Genomic DNA, 16,229 nt, shown 5'->3' on the forward strand with positions numbered 1-16,229 from the left:
CATTAACAGCACACTGGAGGCAGGACAGATTCAGTAATGATGGAAATCAGTTATCCCTGCTGCCTGGGGAGAGCCTCACTGCATGTGACCTGACTTGGTACAAACCCTCCAGGTTTGGAGGATGTGTCTTTCTGTTAAAATATCACATGGTGCTTCAGTAATATTTTCTATCCCGTCAATCTACAGCCTAAGAAATGACCATGGCCTATAGAGTACTAAAAACTGGAGCCACCTCACTTGTTTTCCTCCAGGCAGCAGAGAACCCTTATCTGAAGCAGGCTATGAACCTGCCCTTGCTGCAGAGAGCCTCACAAGGCTCCATTTGGGTTCAGTAAAGAAGGCAGGTCATTTTTCCTGGAGGCAGCAGGAAGAGTGGGTGGATGGCAGCAGACCTGCCTGTCTACAGGGTGGGATGAGGAGCTGGGAGCACTGGGAAACACTTGTTTTGACATGGACAGTGCTGGGAAGACTTCTGGGATGGTGTCAGCTTTGCATCTTGGCTCCTCTGTTCCTCTGGCATCCCTGGCAGAGCTGCACACCTTGCCAGTGCATGCAGCTGTAAGATCCTGGATCCTGGTAATCACTTTAGGGATTTCCACAACTCTCCTGCACCTCAGTTCAGTGTTACCAGCTCAATGCCAACTTTCTCACCTTAGTGTTCAAGCACTCTAAATTTGGGATGTTGTTTTTTAAGCTGTGACTTTAGGATGTTATCTGCATTGTATGCCTGTGGGCTGCTTCTCAACATTGCTCGCTTTCCTTTGTTTCTCCTCCTCAGTGTTTAACAGCTTGCCTTTTCAAAACTTCCATGGCGCTGGACTGATTTTTGGTTTGTCATCTTGGGGACTGCTCAGTAAAGCTCTCAGCTGCCAAAGGTCAGGCATGCCACAGAAATGCCTATTAATAGGTCTTAAGTGCTGGTTGTGTCTAAACCGGCATTTCTTGGAAAAAGGTTTCTTGGAGACCAGTGGCTCTCTGGATTACTGTAAAGGTGCAGGGCCAGGCTGCCATCCATAGGGTGTCCCTATGCAACCACACATCCTGCATGGGGACACAGGGTGCAGAGGAATAATTTAGAGAAGAAAATAGCTGTTTAGCCACTGCTGCGTGTAGAACGAGGGTGCACTTGCTGTTGACACGCTGCGTGCTCAGCCGGTGCCCTGGGAGTTGTCTCCAGCAGCCTGCGCCGCCGGCTCCCCGGGGGGCTGGGCAGTGGCAGCATCTCTGTAGGCATGGACAGCTCTCCTCTTCCAAGGGGTGTCCGGACGCCTTTATTCCGGCAAACACGCACGTTTAAAATAGGATTTCAGCCGGCCAAAGTGACGCCGGCTCTATGTATAGTCCGCGCCTGGGGCCGTCCGAGTGAAGACCATCTCGGAAAACCCGCAGGACCCGGGCCCGTCCCGGGATGTGCAGGGCCAGCTCCCTCGCGGTGGCCAGACCGGCCGCCCTGTGCCGGCGGGCTGCGGGGGGAGCTGAGCCCGACCCGACCCCTCCGCCCCCCGGCGGCGATGCTCGCCCGGGCCGGGAGCCGGCGCGCCGGGCGGAGGAGGGGACGAGAGAGGAGGGGAGGGGAGGGCGAGGAGGGGGGGAGGGCGTGGGCGGCCGCTGCCCCCCCGTCCCGGCGGCACGTGCCGGCCCGCCCCCGCGGGCCACTGCCGCGCCCCGACGGCCCCGGCATGGACGCGCCCGGCCAGCGGCCCGCCGGCCCCCTAGCCGGCCCGGAGGGCGCGCCGGCCGAGCGGGACCCGAGCACAAGCCCGAGCTCCAACCCTGGCCCGGAGGCGACCATCCAGGAGGAGGAGGAGGCGGCGTACGTGGAGATCCGCGGCTCGCCGCAGGAGCCGGAGGAGAGCTGCCAGAAGCCCGAACTGGCCCCGGCCGGCGGCGCGGAGGGAGCGTCCGGTCCCGCACCGGACAGCGGAGCGGGGGGCATCGGGGATGGCGACTCGGCGAGCGGCGGACCCCCGGGAGAGAAAGCGGGGCCAGCATCCTTGGACCACGGGCGGGATCGCCCTCCTTCCCCGGCGGCGGCGGAATGCGGCGCTGACACCGGCCCCGGCTTCGTGGAGGCGGCGGGGAGCGGCGGGACGCTGGAGGCGGGGGGCTGCCCGGAGTCCTCCTCTTCCTCCTGCCCTTCGCCCGTGACCAAAGCGGACGACTTTCCCGCAATGGGCGACCCTATGTCGACGGAGGGCAAAACCTCCTCGTCGTCCTTCGGCTACGAAAGCGAAGTGGAGGATGAGGTCGCGGGGCGCAAGGCGACTCCCCCCGGCGCCCCCCCGGGCACCCCTCCCGGCGGCGGCCGCGATGAGGCGCACTATATCAGCACGCAGGAGATCCAGCTCAGCGAGGTGGACCACGACATGGACTTCGACGCGGGGCTGGCCGCCCGCTGGGACTTCGAGGATAACAACGTGATCTACTCCTTCGTTGACTACGCCTCCTTCGGGAGCGACGAGACCCCGGGGGACACCCTGACGGAGGAGGAGGAGAATAGCTGCTACCTTAGCACGACCACCAGCGACCCCAACAACCAGACGGACAGCATCGACAACACCAGCAGCACCGAGATCGTCAGCCTTACCTCCGAGCACGACACCCCCGGCGGGGACAAGCGCGCCAGCTCCGGGGAAAGCCGGTCCAAGCAGCCCGGCCGCCCCGGCGGGAGCCCGGGCGCCCAGCTTCTCCTATCAATCAAAGCCGCTTCCCGGGCTATAAATGAGTCTAGCAACGTGCACGGAAAGCAAAACACTGTTTACGCTGCCAAGCATGAAGGCGACATGAGTCTCCGTGTCGCCGCGGCTCCCGACCGCAGCGCGAGTTTAAAACAGGATGCGGTCCGCGACCACGCGAAAAAGTTCATCGCGGTGCCCGCGCGGCTGCAGACGCGGTGCGGGGCCGCCAGGGCAGGGGAGCACTCGAGCGGCGCCTCCAGCGCCGTCAGCGAGCTGGACGATGCCGACAAAGAGGTGCGAAATCTTACGGCCAGGGCTTTCCGCAGCCTGGCGTACCCCTATTTCGACACCCTGCGCCCCGGCTCCCGCGCCTCCTCCGCCTCCCTATCCGACAATGCCCTGGGCATCAACCGCTGGTCCACCTACCTGGACCTCAAGTGCGGCAGTCTGGGGCCGAGAGCCGAGCCCAGCCTGCTGCGCTCCGGCCGCTCGCAGACCAAAGCCCTCGAGTTCGTGGTCAGCAAGCTCGACGGGGAGATCGCCCATGTCGAAACGCCGCGGCGGCTGCGGGCGGGCTCCCGGGTGGTGACCCTGCTGGACCTCGGCGATGCCGCCGAGGCCGGGGAGCCGCCGGCGGTGGAGGGCGGCGGGAAGGGGTCCAGCAAGAAGTCCAGGTTCGCCTCCAGCCTCCTCAAAAACGTCATCTCCAAGAAGATGCAGCTGGAGCACGAATTCAAGATGGAGCGGGGCGAGATCACCGACACCTCCTACACCGGGCCGGGCGCGGGCCGGGAGCCTGAACCCACCGGCGGCAGCGCCGGCCGGGAGCGGCATCGGGAGGGTGGCGTGCAGCGACAGAACTCCCGGCACTCGGAGGGCGGCTCGGACTGCACCGCGGCGCCGGCGGAGGATGCGGCCGAGGGCGGCGGGGGCCCCTCTCCGGCCTCCAAGGCGTCGACGCCCCGCGAGGGGAACCGCAGCCTGGACCGGGCGCTGTCGGAGGAGCTGTGCGAGGTGAAGCGCAGCGCCTCGGAGGCCATCAAGGCCACCTTCCTCCGCAGCCAGAACAGCGCCTTCAGGTCCTGGAAGGAGCGGGAGGCGGAAAGGAAGGAGGAGAGGGCGCCCGTCGGTAAGCTGAAACTCTCTCCCAAGCACGACTGGCGAGCCGACCTGGGCGAGATCTCTGCCGGCAAGTCCACCAAGATGTCCCGCCTGTTCGTCCCCGCCATTCAGCACACCCCTCGGGAGAAGGAACCCGGCAAGAGGGCGACCAAGTGTTCCGCCGCGGCCGCCGCCGTGTCCTCGGCCGCCGGCGGTGCCGCCGCCGTGTCCTCGGCCGCCGGCGGCGTCGCCGCCACCTCGCCCCCCGCCGCCAAGCCCAAAGCCCCCGAGATCAAGATCAGCTTGGGCAGCCTGCAGCAGCCCCGGGACGCCGCTTTCAGCATCGCCCAGCTGCTGACGCCGCAGATCGCAGGCCGGCCGCCGGAGGAGGGCAGGGGACTGCCGCTCAAGCCTCTCAAGGCCGGCGACGGCCCCGACAAAGTGCCACAGTTCCTGGTGCGCGACGTGAGGGACAGCAAGTACAGAGCCCAGGGGATCCTCCACCAGGTACGGGACGTGCGGAAGCTCATCAAAAGCTCCTACAGCGCTGATTCGGGAGATAACAGCAGCGACAAGGGCAGCGGCGCCTCCGAGCAAGGCGGCCCGGAGCAGAAGCCCCAGCAGCAGCAGCAGCAGCTGGTCATCGCCGGTGTCCCCCGGTCGCTCTCCCCCGTGGTCATCACCTGCCAGGCGGTCGGCCACACCGGCAACAAGCCCACCGAGGCGGGGGCCAAGGCGACGGGCAAGGCGCCCGCCTGCCCTCCGGAGGGCACCGTGCTGGTGCACCGCACCTCGGGCAGGCTGCCAGTGGCCACCATCGCCCCCAACAAGAGCGATGCTCGCCAGCCGGCTGTGCTCAAGATCGTTTCCAAATCCGCCGCGCCCTGGCGGCACCAGCCGCCGCCGCCGCCCCCCGAGAGGAGCCGGGCACCGGAGGAGGACCCGCGGGAGGAAAGCAAGGCAGCGCCGGTGCAGAACGCGCTGGAGAAGCTGACGGCGGCGGTGAGGAGCATGGAGGAGCTCTACAGCTTCAACAAGCGCGAGTGGAAGCGCAAGAGCGACCCTCTGCCCATCACCGACAGCCACGTTCTCTCCCTTATCGCCAGCCAGGAGCGGGGTGTCGGGTCCCGACCCGCCGCCGCTGCCGCTCCGCCCCCGCCGCCGCCGGCGGACAAGGCGGAGGAGCCGTCGGGCAAGGGGCCGAGCAGCGAGCGGCTGCCCCGCCGCCTCTCCAACAGCACCGCCGACAAGGTCTCGGCCAAGGCGGCCGCCTTCGAGAGCCTGGCCCGGCAGCGGCAGCGCGGCCCGCCGGCGCCCCGCGCCGAGCCCTCCGCCGCCCCCCGCGCCCTCCTCACGCTCCGCGGGGCGGGCGGAGCCGCAGCCCCCGCGCCGGCCAAGCTCCACTCCGAGGGCGGCCTGCGGGGTCCGGCACCGCCGCGCTCCCCTCGGCTGCCCGCGGGCGGCGGCGGCGGCGATGCTGAGCGCGGCGCCGACTGCGGGAACTATCTGTCCCTGCCGCTGAAGGCGGCCGCCGAGCCCGGCTCCCCCCCGTCCGCGGGGGCGACGGAGGGCGGCGGCGTCCGCCCCAGCCCGGTGTCGGCCGCGGCGGCCGCGGCAGCGCTGTGCAGCCTGCAGCCCTTCGGCACGTCCAAGCCCTCCGGCAGCCCCAGACCGCCCCCCGGACCCCCGCCCGCCGAGGAGCCCCCCGCCGCCGCCCCGCCGCCCGCCGAGGGTCCGCCCGCCGCCCTGTACCGCCCGCCGCTGCCCTTCGCCGCCCTGCCCGGCGCCGCGCCGCCGCCGCTGCTCTGCTTCTCGCCCTCCGTGCCCGCCGCGGCCACAGCGACCGAGCCCTTCCCGCAGACGCAGCGCAAGGTGCTGCTGGACGTGAGCACCGGGCAGTACTACCTGGTGGACACGCCCGTGCAGCAGCCCCTCAAGCGGCGCCTCTTCGACCCCGAGACCGGGCAGTACGTGGAGGTGCCGGTGCCCCAGCAGCCGGCCGTGGCTCCCGTCCCGCTGCCCCTCTCGCCCCTCGCCCTCAATGCCGGTGCCTATGGCGCCACGTACATGCTCTACCCCGGGCTCCTGCCCGCCGCCACCGTGCTGCCCGCCGGCGCCCTGCAGCGCCCGCTGTCCCACTCGGGCAGCGACGGCAGCGCCCCGGCAGAGCCCGGCAGCCCCGCCGCGCCGGAGGCAGCTTTTGCCGAGAGCCCCTACTACGTGGCTACGAGCAAGGGCCCGCCGCCGCCGCGGCACGGGGCGGCCGAGGCGAAGCCGGTCATCAGCATCACAGCGCCGGCCACCGGCCCTCGCATCGTCGCGCCGCCCTCCTTCGACGGCACCACCATGCGCTTTGTGGTGGAGCACCGGTGAAGAGCGCGGGTGAGTGGGTGCTGCCTGTCGGGCCCGGCAGTCACCGCTGATGGGTCAGGGCAGAGCGGGTTAATTGCCAAATGACAGCAGTGCCACAGCTTCTCCTCAGAGGAGAGAGGGTCCACGGAGGGGCCCTCACCAGCGTGTAAAATATAGAAAGGTTAGGCATACCCCTCGGTGCAGTTCAGTAGTCTTTGGAGCTTCTTTTCTTTTTTTTTTTTTTTTTTTTTTTTGGCAGTTTCAGAGAAGCACGCCTTAGCCACTCATCACACAACATGTATTTGTGCAGCCCCATGGCTGGGGCACCTCCCATTGCTCCTGGGGATATCAGTGTGGTTGGGCATCTCTGGACCCATCATCTGGACCCATCTTGCAAGCCATGAAAGAGCACCTTCGCCTTGGCATCACATCCTCCTCTTGTCTCACATCTCACCTCTTCCTCCCAAGGGGAGGTGATCACCTCTCTCTTTCCCCTGTATCTGTTTCTCCCCAGCCTCAAAGAAGAGTGGGAGAGGAGTTAATGGAAGCAAACCCTTATTTTGGGTCCTTGTTGTTAGTGGGGTGAGGGAGCAGGATACATGCAGCAGTCCCAGGTGTGCTCTCCTGGAGCCGTGGGGGTACTGGCAGGGCAGAGGTGCCCACAGCTGCCTGTGCTGCAGGAGGGCTCCCCAGGGCACTGCTGCAAGGCAGTTTTACACAGCAACTCTGAGCTTGTATTGCCAGAGTCCTGACAGTGTCCAGATACCTGGGGCTGTCACCCAGGGCCAGCCTCCAAAGTAAGGGATGTGCATGCAGGGACACTGAGTACCTGTCCTGGAGCGAGGAGGAGGGCGCAGGACTGGGCATACAACATGCACTGAAACCAGTGTGGTGTAGTGTGTCCTGCGCAAAATAACCAAGGGATGATGACATTTCATTATTTTAAAACACCTGAAATGTTACAGAAGTGCCTTCAGGACTGGCGTCCCTGCTCCTTCTGTCTCTTGCATTAGAATGCGTGGCTCATCTTTATCACGTGCAGTATTAGGCAGAACTGCCATCTTCCATGGCTTACCAAGGATTCACAGAGCTGGGTATTTTTGGTGCATATGAAAAGGCAAATAGAAAGAGTGGAAGAGTGGCAACAGACAGAAGCTTGGGCTTGTCACCAGTTTGTGCTGTGCTTTGTCCAGTTGCATGCTTGAGGATAAATTTTGTCTTCCAGTACTTGGGTTATTTATTTTTCTTTTTTTTTTTTTTTTTTTTTTTTTTTTTAGTTTGCAGCATCTACTACATAGTAGATTATTTGTTGAATGAAACCTTATTGATGAGATTTATACACTTACTTCTCTGCTTGTAATTATTTTATCTTGAAAGTTCCATTATTTTCTCCTGGCTGTGGATGAAGTTGTTTTCATTGGCCTTTATGGGTCACTCAGGACAGGCAACATGCCAGTTTAACTTGAGCTCTGCTGAGCTACTTGAGTTCATCTTGCCAGTAAAGTCAGAGAACCTAGATGAAATGGCAAAAAGTAGTTCATTATTTTCCATTTGGCTGGAGGCTGAGCTGAGATAGCTAGCAGAAGGAATTTGTTAGATTTCAGATTAGACAACATTTTTGAAAAGGTGGGGTAAATAGTAGATGCACTTGTAACAGTAGCTATTTAAACAAAAATGTGCAGCTTTTCTTGTGTCTTTTTCACTCTTTGAAAGTGAAAAACATCGTATTTCCTGGTGTGCCCTGCCCCTCAGTTCCCAAAGGGTTATCCTGTTATCTTGTATTTAGCTTGTCTTCAGTGCCTGGTGAGGCAGGTGATGCTGTCACCAAATTGCCCTTTCTCACTGGGAAGTTAAAGCAGCCCTGCTTTGTTGTGCTGTGTCAGGGCTCTACCACTGCAGAACTGTGTGAAAGCTGCCTCAGAAGACTTGTGGTGCATACTCAGTACAGAAGGTAATTCAGCAGTGTGCAGACTTGAGTTTCATTTTACCATCCTTTCAATCTTTGATCATGCCAAGGCGTTTGTTGTCTCATACAGACAGGGGTGCCCCCTCTGGGCTGCTTCAGACCTGCTGAGGGACGTGTCCTGCTGTTGGACAATGGATGCACTTTTTTCCCTTGACCTGTTCTGACAGTCTTAAAAGAAATAATTTTAACTGCATGCTGCAGGTTGTGTTTAACTTGTCATTAGACTTTGGTTATTCCTGTATCTTGTCTCTCAGTGGAAAATTACATATATGCCACAGGAGAATCACATCTGTAGCATTTTTCTTCCTGTTATTTTCATTCACCTACATAACTTCCATGTTCCTGTGGATAATTTTTTCCTCTTCTTCTCTCCTTTGATGTCTACTTTTGTTTTCCATTATTTTTCTCTATCTTTTGTCATTCCACTCCTAATCAAAAGCCTTTCTTTGCTCATTGTGCTGTTTTCCCCCTAACAGCATGGTGTTTTTCCCCAAGAGCAGCAGTATAATTTCATGTGAATCTAAGGGTGAACTGTTGTTAACTTTTTAATTCCAGTTAGTTGCTTTCACACCAGACCAGGGTGTTTAGTTTGCAGCAGTGCTGTGCAGATCCTAAAATGGATTTAAAACCAGCCAGATTTCATCCTTTGAGTGCAAGAGTTGAATAAAGTACTGTCCTATCAGGTCCCTTTTTTTTTAACTAGGCAAAATGAGTTGGATGAATGCTCTTTTTCTCCACTCCTCAGTTCCTTTCTGCACTGCACGTGTTCTCTTCTTCCTTTCTTTGCTCTATTTCTTTCACAATTTTGTTCACAAACTGTATCACTGTGTCAAGGACTGCTCCATCTTGGTCTCTGTCACCTGTGGGAGGTCAGTGTGTCCTGAAGTTTTGGTAATGGTCTGATGCCTGTGGTGGATTGACACCATATCCTCTCTACATCTGCTGCTCTTCCAGCATTTCCCTTTGTATCTGATGCTCTTTTCTGCATAATCATTGGGATAAAATTGATCCCATCAATTTGTGTTCTGACAAAATCCAAGCTACCATTTCTGAACTATTCTTGAGTTTTTGATATGCAGAAAATAGTGGAAAATATGTGCACAATTCTGAGTGATATCTTAAGGTTGCTCCTCTCCTTCATCTTCTTCACTCACAGTAAATGGGAAACTTTAGCAACATCATCCTTGCCTGCTGCACTTCTTCCTTGATGCTGATTTTCAGTTCAAATAAACTTGCATCCAAGCCTAAACAGAACTGACCTGTAAGAGAGTGAACTGACTGACAGGAGCTCATTCCCAGTATGAGTGAATGAAAATGTGTTTTTAACTTTTGTATCTATTCCTATGTTTTACTCTCTGGAGTTGCTGCCTCGTATTAGGTAAATAAATGAGAAAGGAACAGGTAGCAAAGTAGAAAGCAACTGTAGGAAACTGTACTGACAATATTAGAAGGGTATTTTTCATTGTTCTGTTTAAACCATGAGCATAGACATCTTACAGGTACAGGAATACATATGCAAATATACTTATCAGTTGTGTTTTCTTCCTAACTGCTATCACATAATCTATGGTTTGCTTTAAAAATTAATTTTGTGTGAATAGTATATAAAAATGATTTTAAATCCTCATAAATTGGTATTTTTACACTTTTAGTTGTTCCCTGTTAAGCAGGATGTATGTTCCACATTACTAAGTCAAGAAGTCAACTTACAGTGTAAAATGCAGTACCTAGGACTTAATTATGCTGATGCCTTTGCTGAGAATTTAGTAAAGAATTTATCCAGTTTTAGTGGGAAATACTGGAATATTCCAAGAACCAAACAGGCTCTAACATTTGATCTACTAAATCAGTCTACAAATGGAAATAAACATGACCTTGTGTACAAAACTGTGGCTACTTAGGAAACATTTCAATAGTGCTGAGCCTTGGTACCAGTAGAAGTTCATGGTGGCCTTAATGACTCCTCCTGCCCAGGATGATTTCCTGAGCCAGTATTTAAGTGTTAACTGCACAAATCTTAGAGCACACGGGTATGGGTTGTTTCCCTTTTCCTGGTGTATTCCATGCTGCATGCTGTGTTGGTAGGAAAGTGCCCAGGTATTTAACTGAGCAGATGGATCACTTAAATCCCACAGAGCTCACATTGCCCTCTTTCCACCAATGTCCATTGGCTTCCCCAGGACCAGTCTGCTGGGAGCCATGGGCTTGTAAGGCACAGCACATTCCACACCTTGAGCAGCAAGGATGGGTTCTGCTCAAAACACCAGGGCTGCCCAACAACTGACTCGGTCTGAAAACCTGGGTGCCCTTGGCTGATTGTTGGTGGTAGCTTAGGAGATGAGGAGGAAAAGTAGTGTGATGACAAAGGAGGTATTTATGCACTTCTCTAGAGGAATAAAAAATTGTTCAGATTGCTGTGGCAGCTCTCTAACAATCTGTATTAATGATGCTTTTCTGGTTTTGTTTGTTTTTCCACAGGGATAAAGAAGAAGAATTATGCTTCTTTAATATGAAATACACTTGGTAACTCTTCAACATTAATCCTAAAAACTGCTTCTACAGTTTTCTCAATTTTTTTGCTTCATCATACAAAACAAGCATGTAAGTTTCTTGTTTTCTTCTAAATGCCCCCCTGTTTTGGAGTATGCCTACATTTAATTATGTGAGCAGCACTAAATTACTTCATTACTTTGTGCGAAGTTCTTTTTGTACTGAAGCCACTCTGCAGGTTTTAGGCATTGCCTCTGTGCTGGTAGTTAATGGTAGCTGTAAAATGCAGGGTGTAAATGCAGCAGTGTTTCAGTGTGGATCACCACACAGCTTCATTCAGGTCCCTGAAATGTGTTGTGATGATCCAGTGCAGCCCTGCAGCTCTTCAGAAATGAAATAAAGCCCTCAGCTCTCTTCTATTGCAGTAAATGAGGCTCTTCCATATAGGTTTTAGTCACAATTTGCAATCAGATGGGTTTTTGTACTCTCTACTTCTCACTTGGAATTGCAAATGAAGAGAGCTGTAGTGTTAAATTTGTCTTTGGTGTTAAATTTTGCCATGGTTCAAAACAAACTGTGTATATGTCAGAAAACATATTTGATTGCTTTCATTTGTTTGCTCCTCTGTACTGTGTTGAATATCACAAGTTGCCTTAATTAGGACAGCGTTTAAATACTGGGAAACCAGAAATTGAATGTAATATTTTAAAATCCTGGTTCTAAAGGAGAGAACAACATTTATTTTCCTTTAAGACTGCAGTCCATTCTTCCTTAAATTGCAACATTCTTGAAAACATAATCCTAGTCATTGTCCTGTGAGATTAATTTTTAAATCTTACAGCCTCAGTACTATGCAGTTGTTTCTTTAGCTGTTTGACAGTTTTATCTGAGGGCTACAATTACAATTTACTAAGAGAATATTTACCTTTTGAACAAAAAATATGCAATAAGATTACTGACAGTGCAGTGATTTGTATGTCCAACTCTACTCAAACTGATTGTTTCATTACCAGCAACTAGTTTGTCTCAGCAAAAGAGAGTTATTATTATGACAGTAAAATTAAAATTCATTAGTTTGTTCCCTGCCCAAAATTTTGGTTAAGTGAAGCACTTTGGGAAGCAAATAAATGTAAGATCACACCTAAACTATATAGAACTTTCTTGAGGTAACAGATTAGAATTTGAAAGTCTAAATGCAAACCCCAAAAGTCTTTATTTAAGCATTTGCCCACAGGCAGGATTTTTCTCCACCTGTTCCTGCAGCTAGGAAAGTTTCAGTGTTTCCCATTTTTAAAAAAACCCTGGGTTTTCATTTTCCTGAGTAACTCACAAGGTACAGAAAAAGTCAGGTAGAACTGTCTTTAACCATATGTGTGAGATTGTATTTCAATGCAATTTATTTGTTTACAGGCATAAATTGTAATTGCCCTCAGGATGAAATGCACTACGAGTGTGCAGATCACGAATGATTTCTCATGTATCTTCTCACTCATTTTCATCATTGTGGAAATCCAGTGAATATTCTAACCCTTTTTAAAGAGCTTGGTGTGCCCATCTAGAGCACAGACTGTGTAAGACTAATCCCTGTGCTCTTCAACTGTACAGTCTGCATTACAGGCTTTAACTTCCCTCTGGGATTTGGGCTGACTGCCTCTTAAAGGAGATGAATGCTTCTCCACCTTTCCCATGGCTGATAGGTCTGTAGGTGTTGTGATTAGAGCATCAGTGTTAAACAGAACAGTACTTGGGACTGCAGGACAGTGCAGGTACCAGAGTAGGAGGTTCCCTGTGACATACACGTGTGCAGGACGTTCAGTATGATACTAGCATCCCTGTTCCACAATGTTCCTGTCCTACCTTTTCCTACATCGGTGCTCGGAGCGGAGTTTCATGTTGCAGTTTACAAGATATAGGTTTGCACACACAACCTCAGGTTTACAGTTTCACCCGGTGTACTTGAAAGGAAAAAAAAAATGCACAGAAAACAACTGCCCAGGATTTCAAGTCAAACAGAGACAGTGAAGTCAAACAGTGTTTACTTGATTTTGTCTATTACTAAAAAGACTTCTTGTTTGCATCAAGAGGTCAGTTTTGCAAGGTGCTTCACTTTGCTAACCCAGCAAAGCTTTCACATGCATCTCCAACTTCAGATATTTAAGCAGATTCCTGGGGACTACAGTGGAAGGATTTTTTCCTTCACCCATCTATGCAAAGCTTTGCTGAACTCATCCCAGAGTGCTGAATGCCTTGCAGACCTGAGCACCAGGTTCTTCACTTCACAGAATCCGATCTCTGGGCTTGAGTCAAGCCGGACCCAGCAGATAATGCCATAAAAAGTCACCAGAAAAAAACTCTGGTAATATGGTGCTCCTCTGTGTATACCCAGTGGTGAATTTCTCCAGTGGATGGGGTGATGTGTAACCACATATCTTGGATTAGAGTCAAGCCCTCCATGTCAGGGCTCACAAGCTGCTAGTATTATATGTTTCACGGTGCAGTCATAGTATGTTACAGCTGAAATTCACCCCATGTGCAAAGCAGGCCAAAATCCTGTGCACCACTCAAGTTCCCCCCCAGCTCTGCTGTCAGGGTTTGAGGGCTGCACCAGCCAACTGTACATGCATTTTAGGTCAGGATCCAATTAAAAGTTTGAGTGGGACTAGAGTGATGCACCAGAATGTTGTTATGGTCTTCTGCAACAGGGTTGGTTTCACTCAGTATCAAATTTAGCCCTTGGTGAATCAACTGGTGAATGATTTGAAATGTATTTATGGGTTGTGTGGGGTGTTTTCCCCCCTTGTCTATATTCAATGCTACGTTTATTCTTTAGTGTAGTGTTGATGGCCAAAGTGTCATTCCTTATGCTTACATATTGCCATTAACTTGTGGCTACCTGAGAACACATACTTCAAAAATGCTTGTGCTTTTTTTCACCTATTTCTTTTTTTTTATTTCTTCTTCCCCCTCCCCCCCACCACCCCTTTCTTTTTCCTCTAATTTTTAAAAGAGTGGGTTAGTTATCGGTGTAAAGATATTTAAAAGTGCAAATGTGAAGTAAGGCTAATGATTGTTAAGAGGATGTGGGTGCTATGTCTGATGAGAGAGGCGTGGGCTGTAAGGCAAAGGGGAAAATGCCGTGAATGCATCGTGTTGATGATTGTTGCCTGTGGAGGAAGAATTAAGAAACAGAAGATGTCAAACTGGAGAGGAATGGACTCTTTGAGCTGCTCTTAATGGAGACAACAGTGTGGCAAGAGTGTAGCTGAAACCAAAAGTGATCCCACTGCAGGGTGCTGTGGGCCTGGGATTGAAGGACAACAGAGTCGCTCTGGGAATTGCACAGTGGGAACACTTCAGAGCGTCACAGCCACGTGAGAACAGAGTGTCTGGAACTGCCATGTACCAAAGTTTGTAACTGAATGAGTTGACATTTGTATTATGTTGGGGTTTGTTTTGTTTTTGTTTTTTCTCTTGAATGTTATGATAAATAAAATGTATTTTTCAGTAAAAGACACACTGCAAATAAGCCTGCAGTCCTGCTTGGTTGTATATTTGCAATGTTACCTTGGCTGTTGTGCAGAAGAAGTGAAAACAGAGGCACTACTTGGTTCAACCTGTAAACAGCAACAGAAGAAAGAATTACACCAGAGAGCAGATCAAAAATGCTGCACTCAGAGTCTCCCTGAGTTTATCCCAGTATTGTAAGTCTCTTTCTGACCTGATCTCTCTTTATTCTTTCCTCTTACAACAAAAGGAAGTTGGCATTGCTTTGTTTTTTTACCCAAATATAATTTAAGAAAGAACTCCCCAGCTTCAGTGAACTAACTTTGACTGGTGAATGGGTTTGGGTATCCAAAGAACTGCATCTTTGTCTGTTTTAATGTGTTCAGAGAGAGCAATTGGTAGGGTGAACAACTTTTTTCTGCTCATTCTCTATGTTACCTTCATTGCCTAATATTGCAATACAAGCAAAGATAAGATGAGTTTATTAGTGGATAGCATTATTGCTTGAACTATTACTAGGAAAAAGCTTTTGCTGCTTTAGTGTGTTCCTTCTGTCTTCATGAAGATTGAAAAGGTTTTTGTTGTTAAGTCCAAGTGTTTAAAAAAGCATGAGTCAAACACCAAAAAAATCCCCAAATAGACTTGAAAACTAAAGTATTACTTTTGCAGTTGAAAAGACCACTTTTGCTTAAAGGAAAACTGAAGCAAGTTGGGTCACCAGGAGATAAAGGATGACCAAAACAGACACAAAATAATAGTGAGTGTGCAGAGCAGAGAGATAGGCCTTGGATCACTTTGATAAAATCAGAGAAGTCTGAAATTGCAAAGGGACCTGGGGTTGTGAACGGGAAAATTTGGGAACTCTGCTTTTCCTAAAGGAGAGTTCCTGGACCTGATTTCAGTGGAGCTGTTACAAGATTTTCACAGCACTGCTGGTTTCTCACAATAGAGGGAAAACTGAAGCTGAAACATCCACAAAAGAGAGGTTAAAAGTAAATAAACTGAGAAACATGAACTTTAACCTTTCCTTAAGAAGCCCAGTAATGCAACCAATGTTTGCCCAGCCACAAAGTACCTCACACCACACAAATCCACTGAAATTAAAGTATGAGGATTTCATACGATACCTTAAATGAACTGAAAGTTGGAATATGTCTTGGATTTGCAAGGATTGTTGGAGAAAATCTTGTAAGTTTCTACATAGTCATTAAAATATCACTGGTGGGAATGATGGTAAAAGTGCAACTCTATTGTGAAAAGGAGTAGGAACAAAGTAAAACGAGAAGCTGTTATAAACAAGTTATCTAAACATAGAACATAACATTAAAAAAATCTAAAAAATAAAAAACAAAAATAGGCACCTATATTAGAATTGCTGACCCCTCGGCTTGTTACTATTGAGAACATGTAATCTGCCTGCCAAACCCAAACTAGTATCCATATATATGAATATTTTTTTAAGAGTAGATGAAAAACACTCTTTAAAAATTAGCATTCCTGGACACCTGAAGGGGAAAGTTTTCAAGTCTCCATTGCAAGTGGGCTGCTTTTTGGACTTAGCTGGATTATCATTGCATTGTTCCTTCTGTGGCTTCCAACTAGAAAAGACTAAGCATTTGTTTGCTTCTCTAAACTTCATATATGAATTATTGTTTAATTGCTACCACTGCTGATTACTTAAAAGTACGTGTAATACCATTATTAAATACATATTTTACATCTTGATTAACCCCCACTGATTGGATAAACAGAGCATTTGCTTTGTTTGTAGCCCTAAATGTGTTTTCTCTTCAAATGCAGGCTTGAGCAGTGTATTAATTTCACCTTATTTTTAGAAGTTTGTTACTTTTGTTGTTTCTGTAGCTATGGAGCCCAAGTAAGGAAGCCATGGCCCTCCATTACCCAGCTGCTGGACTAAACCTTTCCTGGAATCCCCATTATGTCCAGCTGTTGGGGTCAGATAGCTTCAGAAGCATCTGCTGCCGTGCCAGGGGGTATCCAGGATGACACGTGTCCCTTCTGAAGGAGCAATGTGGGTCTCAGGGGCTCTGTTTAAGTGTCAAAGCTGTGGGAGGTCCACAATTGCCCTTCACAGGCTGGTTCTTCAATTTGATACAACTGAGAGGGGGTAAGCCTTG

At 51.3% G+C, this 16,229-nt stretch overlaps 1 protein-coding gene across 1 annotated transcript; it reads left to right on the top strand.

The window, feature by feature from the left end:
• Window positions 1-1,232: 1,232 nt before the first annotated feature.
• C4H4orf54 (chromosome 4 C4orf54 homolog) lies at window positions 1,233-14,097 on the top strand. The gene is made up of 2 exons (XM_031504616.2): window positions 1,233-6,161; window positions 10,576-14,097. Exon 1 carries the CDS (start codon window positions 1,233-1,235, stop codon window positions 6,150-6,152), a length of 4,920 nt encoding a protein of 1,639 aa, XP_031360476.1. The 3' UTR covers window positions 6,153-6,161; window positions 10,576-14,097.
• The last annotated feature ends 2,132 nt before the right edge of the window (window positions 14,098-16,229 follow it).

This window comes from Lonchura striata, chromosome 4 (genome assembly GCF_046129695.1).
Source record: "Lonchura striata isolate bLonStr1 chromosome 4, bLonStr1.mat, whole genome shotgun sequence".
In the NCBI taxonomy this organism is placed as follows: Eukaryota; Metazoa; Chordata; class Aves; order Passeriformes; family Estrildidae; genus Lonchura; species Lonchura striata.

What these genes read in the sequence shown, in the direction of transcription:
- C4H4orf54 (XM_031504616.2), top strand. Translation starts at nt 1,233, where the DNA reads ATGGACAGCTCTCCTCTTCCAAGGGGTGTCCGGACGCCTTTATTCCGG.